Source organism: Cherax quadricarinatus, chromosome 14 (assembly GCF_038502225.1).
Source record: "Cherax quadricarinatus isolate ZL_2023a chromosome 14, ASM3850222v1, whole genome shotgun sequence".
Classification (NCBI taxonomy): Eukaryota; Metazoa; Arthropoda; class Malacostraca; order Decapoda; family Parastacidae; genus Cherax; species Cherax quadricarinatus.
In genome coordinates, this window is record NC_091305.1 from 32,918,110 (window position 1) to 32,945,814 (window position 27,705).

Genomic DNA, 27,705 nt, shown 5'->3' on the forward strand with positions numbered 1-27,705 from the left:
AAGACAAGATAATTGGTTAGAGTAATAGATTGCAATACCACCCCCAACTTGGTTTGGTCTGCAGTTGTGAATTGCTGTGTATCCTGGTAGAGGGTAGATATCTATTGTGTCCTGCTTAAGCCAGGTCTCAGTAAGAATAATGCAGGAGAAGGGTGTCTTTAGTGATTCAAGGAGTGCTAGGAGGTCATCATAGTGTTTGCTTAAGGACCTGATGTTGTAGTTAAGTACTGATAGACTTTTAGCATTGTTTAGGATAGTGCTGGCTTGTGATGCTGTGTAATAAAGGCAGTTACTTTCCAATAGGTTTTGATTGGGTGTCAGATAACTAGGGAGATGGCAACGAGAGCAGATGCATCCCTGCCAATGGATTTCTGCTTAGATCCATTAGTGTATATAACTTGTGGTAAATTATTACTTCTTGAGCAGTTGCTCTTACAAATGATTTAAGGACGGTATTACTAGTGATCATCTTCTTGGGAGGGGCTTGCAGATATACCTGGAGAGGGTTTCGGGGGTCAACGCCCCCTCGGCCCGGTCTGTGACCAGGCCTATTGGTAATCCCCCTTACGTATGCAGGAAGGCAGTTGAATAGTCTTGGGACCCTGACACTTACTGTGTTGCCTCTTAGCGTACTCGTGGCGCCCCTGCTTTTCACTGCAGGGATGTTGCATCGTCTGCTGAGTCTTTTGCTTTCGTAGGGAGTGATTTTCTTGTGCAAATTTGGTACTATTCCCTTTAGGATTTTTCAAGTGTATATTATCGTGTATCTTTATCGCCTTTGTCCCAGGGAATACAAGTCAAGGAACTTCAACCATTCCCAGTAATTTAGGTGCTTTATCGTACTTATGTGTGCGGAGAAGGTTGTCTGTACATTATCCAGGTCAACAATTTCACCTGCCATGAAAGGCGCCATTAGTGTACAGCAGTATTCCAGCCTAGAGAGAACAAGCGCTCTGAAGAGAATCATCATGGGCTTGGCATCCCTGGTTATGAAGGTTCTCATTATACATCCTATCATTTTTCTAGCAGATGTGGTAGAGACATTGTTGTGATCGTTGAAAGTGAGATCCTCTGACATTATCCCTCCCAGGTCCTTCACATTAGTTTTTCGCTCTATTGTTTTAATTTCCTCAAGTATGTGATATTAAATGAACACATTTTCCATGAAGGGGGTGACATGCTCTTGTCTACAGTGTTACAGTTCGTGCAAGTTATAAAACTTAATTTAACTGCATGTTTTCACAAACCGTTGAGATCTATGTATATTTACTTCTAGACATTTGAAGATTACATCTACACCAAGATATCTGTATGATTTAACGTATCTAATGTTTTTACCCTGCAAACAGATGGGTGGGAGATGTCGTTTGATTGTCAATATCTTTGTTTTAGATGAAGATATGATGAGGCCTAGTTGATTACAAATTACTTGAACCACGTTAAGAATGATACTCATCTTTGTATGCTCTGTTGTAAGGCTCATGATGTCATCAGCATAGCTTATAGCTACATGTTTAGGTGAAGTAGGTAGGGCTTTTAGGCTAGCATTAGTCAGAACATTAAATAAAATGGGACCGAGAACTCCCTCCGGTGTACCTAGGGACATTTCTTTAGAATCGCGTCTAAAGCCTTGGTAGAGGACAGAGGATATTATGTTCGACAGATATCTTGTTATCCAACTGATTAGGCTACCAATAATATTCAATTTGGCTAGTTAATATAATATAACGCTTCTGTTTGCGATATCAAATGCAGATTTTTTTATCAAGAATTGCGATAAAACAAGTATAGGTATTTGTAGTGAGAAAAGTGGAAATACGGGTCTGAACACTCTTTTCTTTCATGAAACCAGAGAGATGAGGGGAAAGCTGGTGTCTGACACTGTAGTATAGTCTGTTAAGTATCATTCTTCAAAAAGTTTTGTAAAAACAACTAGTTAAGGAGATTGGTCTCTAAATGAATCAGGCTGTTGCGGCTTAGGGTTATGTACTATGAGACTGTTGGTCCAGGAAATAGGAAGAACACCCTCGATGTAACTGAGATTATACAATACTAACAATGGGTTATCAGGGATCTGCCTTAGAGTTATGAGGATATAAAATATATCATCTCCAGGAGTATCTGATTCACCTTATTTAATGAATTATCTAATTCTCACTCGGTGAAAAGGCAATCATTCTCATTAGTATCTTGGTTCATAAAATTAATCATTGCATAAGCATTGTACCGATGGGTTTTTCAAAGTTCAGTCTTGTTAAGGTTATAACATAAATTTTGCAGATATTCACAAGGTTTTGAGTCTCGTTGATGAACAGTTCGTTCAGACTGTCGACCTAAAGTCTGCTTAACGGCTCACTAAACACACAATCATATTGAATTATTATTATTATTATAATCAAAAAGAAGCGCTAAGCCACAAGGGCTATACAGCGACAATCATATTGAAACGTAAGTACTTCACTCATTTCTTTGCTGTCATCAGTGTAAATCCCATCTTGTTTGAGCAAGGGCAAGATACTGGATGTAGTTTTTGCCTTAGATTTTATATATAAGAAGCAATATTTTTATTTTTTTTTTCAATTTCATTAACGAATTTTATCTCCTTTTGTCTCTCTGGGATCCTATATGATTTATTCAACTCGAGTTCAGTATTTTCTATTTCCCTGGTCAGCGCTTTCTTCAGGATTTCAGATAGTCTTGCACCCTAGAGAGGCTCCGTGATTCTTTGCCTTCGCCTGTAGAGGGAGCATCTCTCTCTTTCTAGTTTACATATTCTCTTTTGAGCATACTTCAGGTGCTAGTTTATCCTCTCTACACACTGATTTGAATCCATGTTAAAATATCTTACCATCATTTTTCACTGGGGACATGATTAGTTGGATCCCAGATTATGTTTGTGTTCTTAAACTTAAATTTCGTTTAATACACCCTCATGACTGTTTGAAATTTACTGGTGAAGACCTGTGTGCATACAAGTCTGATCTTTGATAAGGTTGTGAGAGTAAGGCCGAGTGTACTTTCTAGTCTTGTCGACTCCACTATTTGCTGGCTTAAGACGAATTTATTACATAAATTCAATGGCATATTTGTGTTAGCTACCTCCTGGAGCTATCTCTGCTATGTTCTTCCATTTATTTGCTATGTTCTTCCATTTTTAATGTCTTAAGTTGAAATTACCTAGCAGAAAGATGCAAGGTGTTTTAAAATGATGGACAAGATCGTGAAATATGCTGCTTTGAAATTGGGCCCATCTTTTTGAAACACCCAGTATTTGGGGCTGAGGTTGAAAGATTCTCTGGATTGTATTCAGTTTTCAACAGCTGCTGCTTGAACTGTTGGAAAATTGTGTCCGGCTGTTAATATATACAACTGCAACGACTTGGCCTTGGACCTCAGTCTTCACTGCTTAAACTTCAACTGTATCATTTGTGGTGTTTAATAATTCTGTACAAGTAAGCGACTTTTAGACATACAGGCCAAATATCGCATGTTGCTTGTTCATAATGTCGCATCTAAATAAGTTCTAAATTGATATATATATACTTCATTGCCAGAGTGGTCTTTGTGTGTGTCACCGTGAAAACTACAAACAGTAAACTAATAAATGGTATTTTGTTGTTGGTGAATGGTTTAAGGTTCTGTATATTTGCAAATATAAATGATGTTTTATTTCTTTCTTTCTTGGCATTAATATGTTTCTCTGAAGTCGGGGCCACTTACTGTACCTCCAGTTCAACAAGGCAACAAAGCAGTGAAATACTTTTGTCATTTCTTGCCATTTTTCCAGCTTCATATCATTAAAATATCTCATGCTATTGAATGGTTGTTACTATCATCGGTAGTTTCAAAAGGTGTTTAGGGGTCTGTACGTCCTGTACTCTCCTAGTAGAGAATAATGTGGTGGTTGAGAATAGAGGAGTGTTGGGATAGAGGATAAAAGAGTTTCAGAATAGCGAATAAGGGAGTCTGAGGATTAGGGAGTAGCGTAGAGTGGGGGTAGAGAATAGAATAGCGCAAGGTAGATAATAGAGTGGTATGAGTGATAGATAATAGAGGAGAGTAAATGTTAGAGAAGAATGAGGGTGGAAAAAAAAAACTAGTGTCACAGTAGAGAAAACAAGAGTGTGAGGGTTAGGTAATATTCTGTGTTAATACAGAATAGAGCAATGTGATGGTAGAAGATAGAGGAATGTGGTGGTAGAGGATAGAGGAATGTGGTGGTAGAGGATAGAGGAATGTGGTGGTAGAAGATAGAGGAATGTGGTGGTAGAGGATAGAGGAATGTGATGGTAGAGGATAGAGGAATGTGATGGTAGAAGATAGAGGAATGTGATGGTAGAGGATAGAGGAATGTGATGGTAGAGGATAGAGGAATGTGATGGTAGAGGATAGAGGAATGTGATGGTAGAGGATAGAGGAATGTGATGGTAGAGGATAGAGGAATGTGATGGTAGAGGATAGAGGAATGTGATGGTAGAGGATAGAGGAATGTGATGGTAGAGGATAGAGGAATGTGATGGTAGAGGATAGAGGAATGTGATGGTAGAGGATAGAGGAATGTGATGGTAGAGGATAGAGGAATGTGATGGTAGAGGATAGAGGAATGTGATGGTAGAAGATAGAGGAATGTGATGGTAGAGGATAGAGGAATGTGATGGTAGAAGATAGAGGAATGTGATGGTAGAGGATAGAGGAATGTGATGGTAGAGGATAGAGGAATGTGATGGTAGAGGATAGAGGAATGTGATGGTAGAAGATAGAGGAATGTGATGGTAGAGGATAGAGGAATGTGATGGTAGAGGATAGAGGAATGTGATGGTAGAGGATAGAGGAATGTGATGGTAGAGGATAGAGGAATGTGATGGTAGAGGATAGAGGAATGTGATGGTAGAGGATAGAGGAATGTGATGGTAGAGGATAGAGGAATGTGATGGTAGAGGATAGAGGAATGTGATGGTAGAAGATAGAGGAATGTGATGGTAGAGGATAGAGGAATGTGATGGTAGAGGATAGAGGAATGTGGTGGTAGAAGATAGAGGAATGTGATGGTAGAGGATAGAGGAATGTGATGGTAGAGGATAGAGGAATGTGATGGTAGAGGATAGAGGAATGTGATGGTAGAAGATAGAGGAATGTGATGGTAGAGGATAGAGGAATGTGATGGTAGAAGATAGAGGAATGTGATGGTAGAGGATAGAGGAATGTGATGGTAGAGGATAGAGGAATGTGATGGTAGAGGATAGAGGAATGTGATGGTAGAAGATAGAGGAATGTGATGGTAGAGGATAGAGGAATGTGATGGTAGAGGATAGAGGAATGTGATGGTAGAGGATAGAGGAATGTGATGGTAGAGGATAGAGGAATGTGATGGTAGAGGATAGAGGAATGTGATGGTAGAGGATAGAGGAATGTGATGGTAGAGGATAGAGGAATGTGATGGTAGAGGATAGAGGAATGTGATGGTAGAAGATAGAGGAATGTGATGGTAGAGGATAGAGGAATGTGATGGTAGAGGATAGAGGAATGTGGTGGTAGAAGATAGAGGAATGTGATGGTAGAGGATAGAGGAATGTGATGGTAGAGGATAGAGGAATGTGATGGTAGAGGATAGAGGAATGTGATGGTAGAAGATAGAGGAATGTGATGGTAGAGGATAGAGGAATGTGATGGTAGAGGATAGAGGAATGTGATGGTAGAAGATAGAGGAATGTGATGGTAGAGGATAGAGGAATGTGGTGGTAGAGGATAGAGGAATGTGATGGTAGAGGATAGAGAAATGTGATGGTAGAGGATAGAGGAATGTGGTGGTAGAGGATAGAGGAATGTGGTGGTAGAGGATAGAGGAATGTGATGGTAGAGGATAGAGGAATGTGATGGTAGAGGATAGAGAAATGTGGTGGTAGAGGATAGAGGAATGTGGTGGTAGAGGATAGAGGAATGTGGTGGTAGAGGATAGAGGAATGTGATGGTAGAGGATAGAGGAATGTGATGGTAGAGGATAGAGGAATGTGGTGGTAGAGGATAGAGGAATGTGATGGTAGAGGATAGAGGAATGTGATGGTAGAGGATAGAGAAATGTGGTGGTAGAGGATAGAGGAATGTGGTGGTAGAGGATAGAGGAATGTGATCGTAGAAGATAGAGGAATGTGATGGTAGAGGATAGAGGAATGTGATGGTAGAGGATAGAGGAATGTGATGGTAGAGGATAGAGGAATGTGGTGGTAGAGGATAGAGGAATGTGATCGTAGAAGATAGAGGAATGTGATGGTAGAGGATAGAGGAATGTGATGGTAGAGGATAGAGGAATGTGGTGGTAGAGGATAGAGAAATGTGGTGGTAGAGGATAGAGGAATGTGGTGGTAGAGGATAGAGGAATGTGATGGTAGAGGATAGAGGAATGTGATGGTAGAGGATAGAGAAATGTGGTGGTAGAGGATAGAGGAATGTGGTGGTAGAGGATAGAGGAATGTGATCGTAGAAGATAGAGGAATGTGATGGTAGAGGATAGAGGAATGTGATGGTAGAGGATAGAGGAATGTGGTGGTAGAGGATAGAGGAATGTGGTGGTAGAGGATAGAGGAATGTGGTGGTAGAGGATAGAGGAATGTGGTGGTAGAGGATAGAGGAATGTGGTGGTAGAGGATAGAGGAATGTGATCGTAGAAGATAGAGGAATGTGATGGTAGAGGATAGAGGAATGTGATGGTAGAGGATAGAGGAATGTGGTGGTAGAGGATAGAGGAATGTGGTGGTAGAGGATAGAGGAATGTGGTGGTAGAGGATAGAGGAATGTGGTGGTAGAGGATAGAGGAATGTGGTGGTAGAGGATAGAGGAATGTGGTGGTAGAGGATAGAGGAATGTGGTGGTAGAGGATAGAGGAATGTGGTGGTAGAGGATAGAGGAATGTGGTGGTAGAGGATAGAGGAATGTGGTGGTAGAGGATAGAGGAATGTGGTGGTAGAAGATAGAGGAATGTGGTGGTAGAGGATAGAGGAATGTGGTGGTAGAAGATAGAGGAATGTGGTGGTAGAGGATAGAGGAATGTGGTGGTAAAGAAAATAGGAATGGGGTTGAAAACGGAGGAGTGCTTGTGTAGAGGATCGAAGACAAGAGCATTACTGGCCAATGATGAATGACGCGAGCACAGATAAACACATCCTGTGCCTCCCACCAGCATATATCATGCACACCAGCACATCACACCAGCACATCACACCAGCACAACACACCAGCACACCAGCACAACACACCAGCATATCACACCAGCACACCAGCACAACACACCAGCATATCACACCAGCACACCAGCACATCACACCAGCACAACACACCAGCACACCAGCACAACACACCAGCATATCACACCAGCACACCAGCACAACACACCAGCATATCACACCAGCACACCAGCACAACACACCAGCACAACACACCAGCACAACACACCAGCACAACACACCAGCACAACACACCAGCACAACACACCAGCACAACACACCAACACAACACACCAGCACAACACACCAGCACAACACACCAGCACAACACACCAGCACAACACACCAGCACAACACACAAGCACAACACACCAGCACAACACACCAGCACAACACTCCAGCACAACACTCCAGCACAGCACACCAGCACAACACACCAGCACATCACACCAGCACAACACAAGAGCACAACACACCAGCACATCACACCAGCACAACACACCAGCACAACACTCCAGCACATCACACCAGCACAACACAAGAGCACAACACACCAGCACATCACACCAGCACAACACACCAGCACAACACACCAGCACAACACACCAGCACAACACACCAGCACAACACACCAGCACAACACACCAGCACAACACACAAGCACAACACACCAACACAACACACCAGCACATCCCACCAGCACAACACACCAGCACAACACACCAGCACAACACATCAGCACAACACACCAGCACAACACATCAGCACAACACACCAGCACAACACACCAGCACTACATACCAGCACAACACACGAACTCAACACACCGGCACCACACACCAGAACAACACACCAACACACCAGCACTGCACACCAGCACTTCATACCAGCACTACACACCAGCACCACACACCAGCACAACACATCAGCACAACACACCAGCACAACACATCAGCACAACACACCAGCACAACACACCAGCACAACACACCAGCACAACACACCAGCACAACACACCAGCACAACACACCAGCACAACACACCAGCACAACACACCAGCACAGCACACCATCACAACACATCAGCACAACACACCTGCACAACACACCAACACAACACACCAGCACATCCCACCAGCACAACACATCAGCACAACACACCAACACAGCACACCATCACAACACATCAGCACAACACACCTGCGCAACACACCAGCACAACACACCAGCACAACACACCAGCACAACACACCAGCACAACACACCAGCACAGCACACCAGCACAACACACCAGCACAACACTCCAGCACAACACACCAGCACAACACACCAGCACAACACACCAATACAACACACCAGCACAACACACCAGCACAACACACCAGCACAACACACCAGCACAACTTACCAGCTCATCACACTAGCACAACACACCAGCACAACACACCAGCACAACACACCAACACAACACACCAGCAGATCTCACCAGCACAACACACCAGCACAACACACCAGCACAACACACCAGCACAACACACCAATACAACACACCAGCACAAAACACCAACACAACACACCAGCACAACACACCAGCACAACACACCAGCACAACACACCAGTGCAACACACCAGCACATCACACCAGCACATCACACCACCCTACAACCACCAGCACATCACACCAGCACATCACACCACCCTACAACCACCAGCACATCACACCAGCACATCACACCACCCTACAACCACCAGCACATCACACCAGCACAACACACAGGCACAACACACCAACACAACACGCCAGCACATCCCACCAGCCCAACACACCAGCACAATACACCAGCACAACACATCAGCACAAAACACCAGCACAACACATCAGCACAACACACCAGCACAACACACCAGCACAACACACCAGCACAACACACCAACACAACACACCAGCACAACACACCAGCACAACACACCAGCACAACACACCAGCACAACACATCAGCACAACACACCAGCACAACACACCAACACAACACACCAGCAGATCCCACCAGCACAACACACCAGCACAACACACCAGCACAACACACCAACACAACACACCAGCAGATCCCACCAGCCCAACACACCAGCACAACACACCAGCACAACACATCAGCACAACACACCAGCACAACACACCAACACAACACACCAGCAGATCCCACCAGCACAACACACCAGCACAACACACCAGCACAACACACCAGCACAACACACCAACACAACACACCAACACAACACACCAGCAGATCCCACCAGCACAACACACCAGCACAACACACCAGCACAACACACCAGCACAACACACCAACACAACACACCAGCAGATCCCACCAGCACAACACACCAGCACAACACACCAGCACAACACACCAACACAACACACCAGCAGATCCCACCAGCACAACACACCAGCACAACACACCAGCACAACACACCAGCACAACACACCAACACAACACACCAGCAGATCCCACCAGCACAACACACCAGCACAACACACCAGCACAACACACCAGCACAACACACCAATACAACACACCAGCACATCACACCAGCTCATCACACTAGCACAACACACCAGCACAACACACCAGCACAACACACCAGCACAACACACCAATACAACACACCAGCACAATACACCAGCACAACACACCAGCACAACACACCAGCACACCACACCAGCACAACGCCCCAGCACAGCACACCAGCACAACACATCAGCACAACACACCAACACAGCACACCATCACAACACATCAGCACAACACACCTGCACAACACACCAGCACAACACACTAGCACAACACACTAGCACAACACACTAGCACAACACACTAGCACAACACACTAGCACAACACACTAGCACAACACACTAGCACAACACACTAGCACAACACACTAGCACAACACACCAGTACCACACACTAGCACAACACACTAGCACAACACACTAGCACAACACACTAGCACAACTTACCAGGTCATCACACTAGCACAACACACCAGCACAACACACCAGCACAACACACCAACACAACACACCAGCACAACACACCAGCACAAAACGCCAGCACAACACACCAATACAACACACCAGCACAACACACCAGCACAACACACCAGCACAACACACCAGCACAACACACCAGCACAACACACCAGCACAAAACGCCAGCACAACACACCAATACAACACACCAGCACAACACACCAGCACAACACACCAGCACTACACACCAGCGCAACACACCAGCACAACACACCAGCACAACACACCAGCAAAACACACCAGCACAGCACACCAGCACAACACACCAGCACAGCACACCAGCACAGCACACCAGCACAACACACCAGCACAACACACCAGCACAATGCACCAACACATCACACCAGCACATCCCACCAGCACAACACACCAGCACAACACACCAGCAGAACACATCAGCACAACACACCAGCACATCCAACCAGCACAACACACCAGCACAACACACCAGCACAACTCACCAGCACAACTCACCAGCACAGCACACCAGCACAACACACCAGCACAACACACCAGCACAACACACCAGCACAACACACCAGCACAACACACCAGCACAACACACCAGCACAACACACCAGCACAACACACCAGCACAACACACCAGCACAACACACCAGCACAACACACCAGCACAACTCACCAGCACAGCACACCAGCACAACACACCAGCACAACACACGAGCACAACACACCAGCACAACACACCAGCACAACATACCAGCACAACACACCAGCACAACTTACCAGCTCATCACACTAGCACAACACACCAGCACAACACACCAGCACATCCCAAAAGCACAACACACCAGCATAACACACCAGCACAACACACCAGCACAACACACCAGCACAACACACCAGCACAAAACACCAGCATAACACACCAACACAACACACCAGCACATCCCACCAGCACAACACACCAGCACAACACATCAGCCCAACACATCAGCACAACCCACCAGCACAACACACCAGCACAACGCACCAGCACAGCACACCATCACAACACATCAGCACAACACACCTGCACAACACATCAGCACAACACACCAACACAACACACCAGCACATCCCACCAGCACAACACATCAGCACAACACACCAACACAGCACACCATCAAAACACATCAGCACAACACACCAGCACAACACACCAGCACAACACACCAGCACAACACACCAGCACAACACACCAGCACAACACACCAGCACAGCACACCAGCACAACACACCAGCACAACACACCAGCACAACACACCAGCACAACACACCAGCACAACACACCAATACAACACACCAGCACAACACACCAGCACAACACACCAGCACAACACACCAGCACAACTTACCAGCTCATCACACTAGCACAACACACCAGCACAACACACCAGCACAACACACCAACACAACACACCAGCAGATCCCACCAGCACAACACACCAGCACAACACACCAGCACAACACACCAGCACAACACACCAATACAACACACCAGCACAAAACACCAGCACAACACACCAGCACAACACACCAGCACAACACACCAGCACAACACACCAGCACAACACACCAGCACATCACACCAGCACATCACACCAACACAACACACCAGCACAACACACCAGCACAACACACCAGCACAACACACCAGCACAACACACCAGCACAACACACCAGCACAACACACCAGCACAACACACCAGCACAACACACAAGCACAACACACCAGCACAACACACCAGCACAACACACCAGCACAACACACCAGCACAACACACCAGCACAACACACCAGCACAACACACCAGCACAACACATCAGCACAACACACCAGCACAACACACCAGCACAACACACCAGCACAACACACCAACACAACACACCAGCAGATCCCACCAGCACAACACACCAGCACAACACACCAGCACAACACACCAGCACAACACACCAACACAACACACCAGCAGATCCCACCAGCACAACACACCAGCACAACACACCAGCACAACACACCAGCACAACACACCAGCACATCCCACCAGCACAACACACCAGCACAACACACCAGCACAACACATCGGCACAACACACCAGCACAACACCAGCACAACACACCAGCACAACACACCAGCACATCACACCAGCACAACACACCAGCACATCACACCAGCACACCAGCACAACACACCAGCACAACACACCAGCACATCACACCAGCACAACACACCAGCACAACACACCAGCACAACACACCAGCACAACACACCAGCACAACACACCAGCACATCACACCAGCACACCAGCACACACCAGCACAACACACCAGCACAACTTACCAGCACAACACACCAGCACAACACACCAGCACAACACACCAGCACAACACACCAGCACAACACACCAGCACAACACACCAGCACAACTTACCAGCTCATCACACTAGCACAACACACCAGCACAACACACCAGCACAACACACCAGCACAACACACCAGCACAACACACCAATACAACACACCAGCACAACACACCAGCACAACACACCAGCACAACACACCAGCACAACACACCAGCACAACACACCAGCACAACACACCAGCACAGCACACCAGCACAACACACCAGCACAACACACCAGCACAGCACACCAGCACAACACACACAACACACCAGCACAATACACCAGCACAACACACCAGCACAAGGCACAGCACAGCACAACACATCAGCACAACACACCTGCACAACACACCAGCACAACACACCAGCACAACACACCAGCACAACACACCAGCACAACACACCAGCACAACACACCAGCACAACACACCAGCACAACACACCAGCACAACACACCAGCACAACACACCAGCACAACACACCAATACAACACACCAGCACAACACACCAGCACAACACACCAGCACAACTTACCAGCTCATTACACTAGCACAACACACCAGCACAACACACCAGCACAACACACCAGCACAACACACCAGCACAACACACCAGCACAACACACCAGCACAACACACCAGCACAACACACCAGCACAACACACCAGCACAACACACCAGCACAACACACCAGCACTACACACCAGCACAACACACCAGCACAACACACCAGCACAACACACCAGTACAACACACCAGCAGAACACACCAGCACAACACACCAGCACAGCACACCAGCACAACACACCAGCACAACACACCAGCACAACACACCAGCACAACACACCAGCACAACACACCAGCACAACACACCAGCACAACACACCAGCACAACACACCAGCACAACACACCAGCACAACACATAAGCACAACACACCAGCACAACACACCAGCTCATCACACTAGCACAACACACCAGCACAACACACCAGCACAACACACCAGCACAACACACCAGCACAACACACCAGCAGAACACACCAGCACAATACACCAGCACAATACACCAACACAACACACCAGCACATCCCACCAGCACAACACACCAGCACAACACACCAGCACAACACATCGGCACAACACACCAGCACATCCAACCAGCACAACACACCAGCACAACACACCAGCACAACACACCAGCACAACACACCAGCACGTCCCACCAGCACAACTCGCCAGCACAGCACACCAGCACAACACACCGGCACAACACACGAGCACAACACACCAGCACAACACACCAAAACAACACACCAACACAACACACCAGCACATCCAACCAGCACAACATACCAGCACAACACACCAGCACAACACACCAGCACAACACACAAGCACAACTTACCAGCTCATCACACTAGCACAACACACCAGCACAACACACCAGCACAACACACCAGCACAAGACACCAGCACATCCCACCAGCACAACACACCAGCACAACACACCAGCACAACACACCAGCACAACACACCAGCACAACACACCAGCACAACACACCAGCACAACACACCAACACAACACACCAGCACATCCCACCAGCACAACACACCAGCACAACACATCAGCCCAACACATCAGCACAACCCACCAGCACAACACACCAGCACAACACACCAGCACAACACACCAGCACAACACACCAGCACAACACACCAGCACAACACACCAGCACAACACACCAGCACAACACACCAGGACAACACACCAGCACAACACACCAACACAACACACCAGCACATCCCACCAGCACAACACACCAGCACAACACATCAGCCCAACACATCAGCACAACACACCAGCACAACACACCAGCACAACACACCAGCACAACACACCAGCACAACACACCAGCACGTCCCACCAGCACAACTCACCAGCACAACACACCAGCACAACACACCAGCACAACACACCAGCACTACACACCAGCACTACATAGCAGCACTACACACCAGCACAACACACCAACACTACACACCAGCACCAGACACCAACACCACACACCAGCACTACACACTAGCAACACACACCAGCACTACACACCGGCACTACACACCAGCACAATACACCAGCGCTACACACTAGCACAACACACTAGCACAACACACTAGCACAACACACTAGCACAACACACTAGCGCAGCACACTAGCACAACACACCAGTACCACATACAAGCACCACACACCAGCACAACACACCAGTACAACACACCAGCACAACACACCAGTACAACACACCAGCACAACACACCAGCACAACACATCAGCACAACACACCAGCAAAACACACCAGTACAACACACCAGCACAACACACCAGCACAACACACCAGCACAACACACCAGCACAACACACCAGCACGTCCCACCAGCACAACTCACCAGCACAGCACACCAGCACAACACACCAGCACAACACACCAGCACAACATACCAGCACAACACACCAGCACAACACACCAACACAACACACCACCACATCCCACCAACACAACACACCAGCAAAACACACCAATACAACACACCAGCACAACACACCAGCACAACACACCAGCACAACATACCAGCACAACACACCAGCACGTCCCACCAGCACAACTCACCAGCACAGCACACGAGCACAACACACCAGCACAACACACCAGCACAACATACCAGCACAACACACCAGCACAACACACCAACACAAGACACCAGCACATCCCACCAACACAACACACCAGCAAAACACACCAATACAACACACCAGCACAACACACCAGCACAACACACCAGCACAACACACCAGCACGTCCCACCAGCACAACACACCAGCACAACACACCAGCACAACACACCAGCACGTCCCACCAGCACAACTCACCAGCACAGCACACCAGCACAACACACCAGCACAACACACCAGCACAACATACCAGCACAACACACCAGCACAACACACCAACACAACACACCAGCACATCCCACCAACACAACACACCAGCACAACTCACCAGCACAGCACACCAGCACAACACACCAGCACAACACACCAGCACAACACACCAGCACAACATACCAGCACAACACACCAGCACAACACACCAGCACAACACACCAGCACAACACACCAGCACATCACACCAGCACAACACACCAGCACAACACACCAGCACAACACACCAGCACAACACACCAGCACAACTTGCCAGCTCATCACACTAGCACAACACACCAGCACAACACACCAGCACAATACACCAACACAACACACCAGCACAACACACCAGCACAACACACCAGCACATCCCACCAGCACAACACACCAGCACAACACACCAGCACAACACATCAGCACTGCACACCATTGCACACCGGCACAACACAACAGCACCATACACCAGCACTACACACCAGCACTACATAGCAGCACTACATACCAGCACAACACACGAACTCAACACACCGGCACCACACACCAATACAACACACCAGCACAATACACCAGCACAATACACCAGCACAATACACCAGCACAACACACCAGCACAACACACCAGCACAACACACCAGCACAGCACACCAGCACAACACATCAGCACAACACACCAGCACAACACACCAGCACAACACACCAGCACAACACACCAGCACAACACACCAGCACAACACGCCAGCACAACACACCAGCACAACACACCAATACAACACACCAGGACAACACACCAGCACAACACACCAGCACAACACACCAGCACAACTTACCAGCTCATCACACTAGCACAACACACCAGCACAACACACCAGCACAACACACCAGCACAACACACCAGCACATCCCACCAACACAACACACCAGCAAAACACACCAATACAACACACCAGCACAACACACCAGCACAACACACCAGCACAACACACCAGCACAACACACCAGCACAACACACAAGCACAACACACCAGCACAACTTACCAGCTCATCACACTAGCACAACACACCAGCACAACACACCAGTACAACACACCAGCACATCCCACCAGCACAACACACCAGCACAACACACCAGCACAACACACCAGCACAACACACCAGCACAACTTACCAGCTCATCACACTAGCACAACACACCAGCACAACACACCAGTACAACACACCAGGACATCCCACCAGCACAACACACCAGCACAACACACCAGCACAACACACCAGCACAACACACCAGCACAACACACCAACACAACACACCAGCACAACACACCAGCACAGCACACCAGCATAACACACCAGAACAACACACCAGCCCAACACACCAGCACAACACACCAGCACAACACACCAACACAACACAACAGCACAACACACCAGCACAACACACCAGCACAACACACCAATACAGCACACCAGCACAACACACCAATACAACACACCAGCACAACACACCAGCACAACACACCAGCACAACACACCAGCACAACACACCAGCACAACACACCAGCACAACACACCAGCACAACACACCAGCACAACACACCAGCACAACACACCAACACAACACACCAGCACAACACACCAGCACAACACACCAGCACAGCACACCAGCACAACACACCAGCTCATCACACCAGCACAACACACCAGCACAACACACCAACACAACACACCAGCACAACACACCAGCACAACACACCAGCACAACACACCAGCACAGCACACCAGCACAAGACACCAGCACAGCACACCAGCACAACACACCAGCACAACACACCAGCACAACACACCAGCACAGCACACCAGCACAACACACCAGCACAGCACACCAGCACAACACACCAGCACAACACACCAACACAACACACCAGCACAACACACCAGCACAACACACCAGCACAGCACACCAGCACAACACACCAGCACAGCACACCAGCACAACACACCAGCACAACACACCAGCACAACACACCAGCACAACACACCAGCACAACACACCAGCACAACACACCAGCACAACACACCAACACAACACACCAGCACAACACACCAGCACAACACACCAGCACAGCACACCAGCACAACACACCAGCACAGCACACCAGCACAACACACCAGCACAACACACCAGCACAACACACCAGCACAGCACACCAGCACAACACACCAGCACAACACACCAGCACAACACACCAGCACAACACACCAGCACAACACACCAGGACAACACACCAGCACAGCACACCAGCACAACGCACCAGCACAGCACACCAGCACAACACACCAGCATAACACACCTGCACAACACACCAGCACAATAATCTTCTTCGAGTATAAACTAGATAGCCGGCTCAGCTGCGTTAAGCCTTGCCTGAAGATTCGGTACTTCAAAATGTTTGGGAGTTATTATGAGGACGTCGTCCACATGACCTAAACAAGTGACCCAGGTGGGGATGATGTTGGTGAAGCATTCAGCTTCTTGTTATTGTTCCATATACAAGCTGGCTAAGACGGCGCTGATGAGGGACGCTATTCCCATACTATAGGTTTGTTCAGTCTGTTGTTGAAAAAAAAAACAGTTGAAATTAATGCAGAATTCTATCACTTGATTCCCAGCAACCCTAAACCAGCACGCATGTATGGCTTACCTAAGACCCATAAATATAATATTCCTCTCAGATCACTCACATGAGGTATAGGCAGTGCACCTCACAAATTAACCGGAGTTCTTAGCAAACATCCTTCCTACCTTCTGGGGACCATCAATCCCTCTCGTCTTAAACATTCAGGCAACCTTTTCAACCGCATCAGAAACCTATCCATCCAGAACAAGAAACTAAGTAGTTTAGACGTAACTTCCCTCTTCACTAAAGTACCCACTACACAAGCCACTGATGTTCTAAAACGTAAAGTCAGTCAGAACCTTAGTCTTAAATTCTGCATTAATTTCAACTTTTTCTTTCAATAGCAGACTCTACAAGCAAACCTTTGGTATGGGAATGGGGTCCTCCATCAGCGCCGTCTTAGCCAACTTGTATATGGAACGCCTAGAAGCTGAACACTTCGCCAACATCATCCCCACTAGGGTCACCTGGATACATTATGTGGACGACGTCCTCATAATAACTCCCAAATGTTTTAATGTGCAGAATCTTCAGGCTCAACGCAGTTGAACCGGCTATCCAGTTTACACTCGAAGAATAGTCCGATGACAAGCTACCTTTTTTAGACGTCCTTATTCACAAGTTTACCGAAAACCTACAAACAAAAATGATCTCGTACAAGAATGGTATATAGTACCGACAAGATGAAAATTAAAATAAATGTACATGTGCACATGTGTCTTAATTTTCAAAAATAATTTCACACACTTCTATTCCGGTCAAGATACTAAGACCAAAACATTCATCATCATCGGATTTTTCCTAAGATCATAACGAATTTGTAGTCCAGAAGTTCTTGACGAGGAATGTACATACATACACCAAACCTTCACTGATTTGCATTTTCCTTACTTTTTCATCAAAGACTACAAGAAAAGAGCCCTGCAGATCATTAATTCTCCATGCACCAATACCACTCCTAACAAAGTTATAATCCTTTCCAACAGCCAGGTTGCATTGAATATGTCTAAAGAACTCACACAAGCTAACATTAGAGTCGCCATCGCATCCAACACTTCTATAAGGGATCTAGCCAGGACAAAATCGAAGCACCATGAACCAGTCAATGCAGGGGTTTATACTATACCTTGTAGAGGCTGTGACAGAATATATGTAGGTGACACAGCAAGGAACTTCGAAACACGCCTCAATAAACACATTAATGCATGTAGGAATGATAACTTGAGCAACGCCTTCATACAACACCGGAATTCTGCCAGTCGCCTCATGAAATTCAACGACGCCCGACTAGTGATCAAAGAACCTAATTTCCGCAGACGTAACTGCCTTGAATCATCATTAATCGCTGTTTCTAACACAAGCAAAATAAAGGCAATTTTATCATCTCTGAAGTCTTAGCAAGAATACTCCTCATAACAGTTAACCCAGCCATCAAAGAGTTGCTGCTGATACTACATAAAAACGTAAAAGAGGAGGAACACTGAAACAGACCTTTTCAAATACAACCTGAAATATTTGCCTAACTTAATTTTATGGTAACCAAGCAATAGCTTTAATAATCTTCTCACTTATGTACAAGCTGACTTTTTCCAGCACATGTATCACTACTATTACTAGTACCTCCACTAGTATTACAACTACTGCACCTCACTCAAAGCTTATATATACCCTCTGTGTCCTTGATTTGTTTGTAACAGATTGACAAAGCTACTGGAGAGCGAAACGTTGCCACAATAAAATGTCACATTAGTTGCACTTTTGTCCTTTTACTTAACATGTGATATTACACACAGTCGTGTGATATGAGAACCATGTGATATGACAATCATGTGATATGACACCCAGTCATGTGATATGACACCCAGTCACGTATTATGATAGTCATGTGATATGACACACAGTCAGGTATTATGACACACAGTCATGTGATATGACACACAGTCAGGTACTATGACACACAGTCATGTGATATGACACACAGTCAGGTATTATGACACAGACATGTGATAAGACACACAGTCAGGTATTATGATATACAGTCATGTGATATGACACACAGTCAGGTATTATGACACAGACATGTGATAAGACACACAGTCAGGTGTTATTATATACAGTCATGTGATATGACACAATCAGGTATTATGATACACAGTCATGTGATATGACACCCATCCATGTGATATGACACACAGTCAGGTACTATGACACACAGTCATGTGATATGACACACAGTCAGTTATTATGACACACAGTCATGCGATATAACACACAGTCAGGTATTATGACACAGTCATGTGATAAGACACACAGTCAGGTATTATGACACACAGTCATGTGATATGACACACAGCCAGGTATTATGATTCACTAACGTGTATAGTATGCAAAGTCATTGAGAAGATCATCATGAGGAGAGTGATGGAGCACCTGGAAAGAAACAAGTGTATAATCAACAACCAGCACGGTTTCAGGGAAGGAAAATCCTGTGTCACAAACCTACTGGTGTTTTATGACAAGGTGACAGAAGTAAGACAAGAGAGACAGGGGTGGATAGACTGCATTTTCTTGGACTGCAAGAAGCCTTGGACAGTTCCTCACAAGAAATTAATGCAAAAGCTAGAGGATCAGGTACACATAACAGGAAAGGCACTGCAATGGATCAGAGAATATATGACAGGGAGGCAAGAACGAGTCATGGTACGTGACGACGTGTCAGAGTGGGCGCCTGTGACAAGCGGGGTTCCACAGGGGTTTGTCCTAGGACCTGTGCTGTTTTCGGTATATGTGAATGACATAAAGGAAGGGATAGACTCAGTGTCCTTGTTTGCAGATGATGTGAAGTTAATGAGGAGAATCAAATCGGTCGAGGATCAGGCAGGACTACAAAGAGACCTGGACAGGCTACAAGCCTGGTCCAGCAACTGGCTCCTGGAATTTAACCCTGCCAAATGCAAATTCATGAAGATCGGGGAAGGGCAAATAAGACCGCAGACAGAGTATAGTCTAGGTGGCCAAAGACTGCAAACCTCACTCAAGGAAAAAGATCTTGGGGTGAGTATAATACCGAGCACATCTCCTGAGGCGCACATCAGTCAGATAACTGCTGCAGCATACGGGCGTCTGGCAAACCTAAGGATAGCGTTCCGATACCTCAGTAAGGAATCGTTCAAGACTCTGTACACAATTTACGTCAGGCCCATACTGGAGTAAGCAGTACCAGTTTGGAATCCAAGCCTGGTCAAGCACGTCAAGAAATTAGAGAAAGTGCAAAGGTTTGCAACAAGACTAGTCCCAGAGCTAAGGGGATTGTCCTACGAAGAAAGGTTAAGAGAAATTGGCCTGACTACTCTGGAAGACAAGAGGGTAAGGGGAGACATATAAAATACTGTGCAGAATAGACAAGGTGGACAAAGACAGGATGTTCCAGAGATGGGATACAGAAACAAGGGGTCACAACTGGAAGTTGAAGACTCACATGAGTCAGAGGGATGTTATGAAGTATTTCTTCAGTCATAGAGTTGTCAGGAAGTGGAATAACCTAGAAAGTGACGTAGTGAAGGCGGGAACCATACATAGTTTTAAGATGAGGTTTGATGAAGCTCATGGAGCAGGGAGAGAGAGGAGATAGTAACAATCAGTGAAGAGGCGGGGCCAGGTGCTGAGTTTCGACTACTGCAACTACAAATAGGTGAGTACAGTCATGTGATATGACACACAGTCAGGTATTATCACACAGTCATGTGATATGACACACAGTCATGTGATATGACACACAGGTATTATCACACAGTCATGTGATATGACACACAGTCAGGTATTATCACACACAGTCATGTAATATGACACACTGTCAGGTATTATCACACACAGTCATGTGATATGACACACAGTCAGGTATTATCACACACAGTCATGTGATATGACACACAGTCATGTGATATGACACACAGTCATGTGATACACAGTCATGTGATATGGCACACAGTCAGGTATTATCACACACAGTCATGTGATATGACACACAGTCAGGTATTATCACACGCAATCATGTGATATGACACACTGTCAGATATTATCACACGCAGTCATGTGATATGACACACAGTCAGGTATTATCACACACAGTCATGTGATATGACACACAGTCAGGTATTATCACACACAGTCATGTGATATGACACACAGTCAGGTATTATCACACACAGTCATGTGATATGACACACAGTCAGGTATTATCACACGCAATCATGTGATATGACACACTGTCAGGTATTATCACACGCAGTCATGTGATATGACACACAGTCAGGTGTTATCACACACAGTCATGTGATATGACACACAGTCAGGTATTATCACACACAGTCATGTGATATGACACACTGTCAGGTATTATCACACGCAATCATGTGATATGACACACTGTCAGGTATTATCACACGCAGTCATGTGATATGACACACAGTCAGGTGTTATCACACACAGTCATGTGATATGACACACAGTCAGGTATTATCACACACAGTCATGTGATATGACACACTGTCAGGTATTATCACACACAGTCATGTGATATGACACACAGTCAGGTATTATCACACACAGTCATGTGATATGACACACAGTCAGGTATTATCACACACAGTCATGTGATATGACACACTGTCAGGTATTATCACACACAGTCATGTGATATGACACACAGTCATGTGATATGACACACAGTCAGGTATTATCACACACAGTCATGTGATATGACACACAGTCAGGTATTATCACACACAGTCATGTGATATGACACACAGTCAGGTATTATCACACACAGTCATGTGATATGACACACAGTCAGGTATTATCACACGCAGTCATGTGATATGACACACTGTCAGGTATTATCACACACAGTCATGTGATATGACACACAGTCAGGTATTATCACACGCAGTCATGTGATATGACACACTGTCAGGTATTATCACACACAGTCATATGATATGACACACAGGTATTATCACACACAGTCATATGATATGACACACAGGTATTATCACACACAGTCATGTGATATGACACACAGTCAGGTATTATCACACACAGTCATATGATATGATACACAGTCAGGTATTATCACACACAGTCATGTGATATGACACACAGTCAGGTATTATCACACACAGTCATGTGATATGACACACAGGTATTATCACACACAGTCATGTGATATGACACACAGTCAGGTATTTTCACACACAGTCATATGATATGACACACAGTCAGGTATTATCACACACAGTCATGTGATATGACACACAGTCAGGTATTATCACACACAGTCATGTGATATGACACACAGTCAGGTATTATCACACACAGTCATGTGATATGACACACAGTCAGGTATTATCACACACAGTCATGTGATATGACACACTGTCAGGTGTTATGACACACAGTCATGTGATATGACACACAGTCAGGTATTATCACACACAGTCATGTGATATGACACACTGTCAGGTGTTATGACACACAGTCATGTGATATGACACACAGTCAGGTATTATCACACACAGTCATGTGATATGACACACAGTCAGGTATTATCACACACAGTCATGTGATATGACACACAGTCAGGTATTATCACACATAGTCATGTGATATGACACACTGTCAGGTATTATGACACAGTCATGTGATATGACACACTGTCAGGTATTATGACACAGTCATGTGATATGACACACTGTCAGGTATTATGACACAGTCATGTGATATGACACACTGTCAGGTATTATCACACACAGTCATGTGATATGACACACAGTCAGGTATTATCACACACAGTCATATGATATGACACACAGTCAGGTATTATCACACACAGTCATGTGATATGACACACAGTCAGGTATTATCACACACAGTCATGTGATATGACACACAGTCAGGTATTATCACACACAGTCATGTGATATGACACACAGTCAGGTATTATGACACAGTCATGTGATATGACACACTGTCAGGTGTTATGACACAGTCATGGAGAGCAACTCTTACAGACTTATCATCTTTATAATTAAATTTACACGAACACAATTTTTTTTAAGCCACTAAATATGTGAATAAGTGGTAATTTATTTACACAGTATGACACAGTAATGTGAGGTGACACAGTAATGTGAGGTGACACAGTAATGTGAGGTGACACAGTCACATAGCAACTGAAAGTTGACATACAGTCATACATAACAAAGGATAACAAAACTAAAAGTAGAAAGGTAATACTTGAAATAACTGTTTATCTATACGAAACATTAACATTTAGCCCAACTCTGCTAGTGCAAGATTTACAAATGCAGTGTATTCATCTGTTCTATGGGATTCAAATCCAGTGGCAATGGCTAACAATTCCTCTGACTGAGAGGAATCAAAATTAGTTACATTGGCTGACACTCGGGGTGTCCTCATCACCTGTCGTGACCACAAGGAGCAGCAGCGCTCGGGGAGGTGTGTCAGTCGGGTGGTTAGAGGTGGTAGGTACTGGATCAGAAGTACAGTCTAGCTCTGGCTCACCAGTCTGAGTGCTAGAAGTCCCATCATCATCGTCACAAACTTTATATTATCTAAATACGACCTGTGTATCACTTTTAGAGACATTGTATACTGAATTAATTGCACATTGAACATTAGGTATGACTTCATCTCATGTTTCGCTGTTAAGATTAATCGTTGCTCGTAAGGCATCGAGTACTTTCTTGTTTGTCTTTCAGCTAAGCCATTATTGGCAGGACGGTGAAGGACGATAGTGGTCTTATTGATTTTTCACAAAATTCACATCTTCTCAAGGATCTCATAACACATTTCACCTCCGTTATCGGTTACAAGGGACTTAAGTGTAGTACGTCTGCATATAATTCATTCTTTAAATGCTTTATCTACTGACTCTGCAATAATGGTGCATCAATGGGTCTGATACATGCCAGAGCCACAGTTCAGGTTCAAGTTTATTCTTCTGTTTATTCACCGACAGGTGTTTATTCTGATATATAAAGGTAATTTGCCAGGCTGAATGTGATATCCTGGAGTTAACAATGGAGTTTTACACATTTCTTACTCTTCCGTTAATCATCCATTGGAACGAGGCTCGAGGTTCATGGTATTTCCCAGTGCGTTCATACACCTTTGTTTTCGAAAAAAATTATGACTTGCTTAGTGCATGGAGTTAGTGTGCCACCGCTGAGTTTCCATGACCAATAACAACTTAAGATAGTATTTCCTAGTATTGTAAACCTCAGAACTCCTTCTTAGAGTAGGACTGGAATAATCTCTAAGACGGAGCAGTTTTCACAATTGCTGGATTAAATCCTAATATTTCATAACTACCAACTGACTCGATCTTCCTGCAGGGTGGGTGGACCAGGTGACTTGTACCGCCTGCAGGTAGGGGGCTTTGACCCCACTAGCACAGCCGGGGACGCCCTTACTCCACACTCTGGGGCGATCTTCTCCTCCCCAGAGCCTTTCTCAGGTCAGTTGACTCAGGTCCTGTAATGTTACATTTGGAAACAATGTTTTGTATAAGTATAAGTATTTAATCTATATATTTCATTAACAACAATATGGCGGTCAAACTTGCCCGAAGTTTTCCAAGCATTTTCAGGAAATTATATTTTCATTCAAGTAAAACATAGTTTATTTTTGTTATTCATAAGAAGCTAATGTTTATTTTTCAAAATATTTTTTTATAATAAAAAGGCTAAATATTTGGCTAATTGCGAGATGTTTCAGGTGGTGGGTGTAGCAGAGAGCTGAGTGTGGGCTGGTGGTTCCTCGAGTACCCAGAGTGTTACGTGAGCCTCCCTACAGGTCAGTACCACCCACCTGGTGAGTACCTGGGTGAAGGTGGCGGCGTGGAGTGGCGGACCTGGGCTGGTACTTCCTATTCTCTCCACACACTCCTCCTCATGATCCGTCGTGATATAAGAACATGAGAATATAATAAAAGTGCAGCACTGCCTTGGGCCTACTGGCCTATACTAGGCATAGACCACATCTACTCATGTACCTGTCTCTAACCTATATTTACAGCTTCCCAGTATTCTCGCTATGGTCACTATTTGGGTGTTTCCCCACTTATCCACCACTATATTGCTAGACAAAGGCTTTCATACTTTCTATATCTAAATTGTCCAATTTGATTCCATTGCTTCTAGTTATTTATATCCCCTTTATTAAATCTGTGTTTCCATTCATAAACTTGAATCACATCCTCCCCTAATTCTACTTCTTTTCAGAATGAATTAATTCATTGCCTTTAGCGTATCAGCTCTAGGAAAGAAAGATTTTTGAAATAGGAAAGAACTTTCATCTTTTTCTTTATGTTTTCCAGCGCATTTATGTCCACTGTGACATGGAGACCAGAACTTGTAGTCTTAACAAAGATATATAAAGCTGAATTAAAACCTGGAGGACTTGTGTTATTTATACTTCTAAATATGATACAAGAAGTTCTCTGAGCTTTATTGCAAACACTTATGCACTGTTATCTAGTCTATTAGATTTCTTCTAACCAGAGCTCCTAAGTCCTTCTCGTGTACAGTTTGAGTATTTACAGTTTTAGCTTATAAGTTTTCAAGTTATTTGCTTTTCCAAGGATTAAGACCATAAATTTGGCCTCAATAAACTGCATCTGCCACTTTTCCAACCACGAACATTAAGTTAGGCAGATCGTAAAAATCAGGTCCATGATATTGACAAGTTGAAGAAATGACGCATGTGCAGAAACCTTAGATATTTATTAGGACACGTATTGGCTCTACGACACTGTTCACTACTATGATACGAAGGAATAAGAAACATTATATAGAGCCAAGGTGTGAGTGAGGGAAGTGTGGTCAAGCGAGACACAAGAAGCTAAAATTTGGCGTAGATGACATGTGGTAAAAGATATATATAACGAAGACCTTTATTGGTGCGACGTTCCATCCACTTGAGGCATTATCAAGTATGTGGCCTTTATCATGTACTTGATAAAGCCTTATATAGGTGACATGCACTAATAAAGGTCATCTTGCAGTAATGTAACCTTTTTGAGTAATGAGGTGACCTGCGTCAGTAATGAGGTGACCCGTGTCAGTAATGAGGTGACCTGTGTCAGTAATGAGGTGACCTGTCAGTAATGAGGTGATCTGTCAGTAATGAGGTGATCTGTCAGTAATGAGGTGACATGTGTCAGTAATAAGGTGACCTGTCAGTAATGAGGTGACCTGTGTCAGTAATGAGGTGACCTGCGTCAGTAATAAGGTGACCCGTGTCAGTAATG

At 45.4% G+C, this 27,705-nt stretch overlaps 1 protein-coding gene across 1 annotated transcript in view; it reads left to right on the forward strand.

Annotated features, from left to right (window-relative positions):
* The window catches only part of LOC128698557 (angiopoietin-4), a 77,025-nt gene extending 50,177 nt beyond the window's left edge, over nt 1-26,848 (forward strand). Inside the window, 3 exon segments of the mRNA XM_070084951.1 lie at nt 25,790-25,911; nt 26,172-26,287; nt 26,289-26,848. Coding sequence (XP_069941052.1) covers nt 25,790-25,911; nt 26,172-26,287; nt 26,289-26,351 — 301 coding nt within the window. The 3' untranslated portion in view covers nt 26,352-26,848.
* The last annotated feature ends 857 nt before the right edge of the window (nt 26,849-27,705 follow it).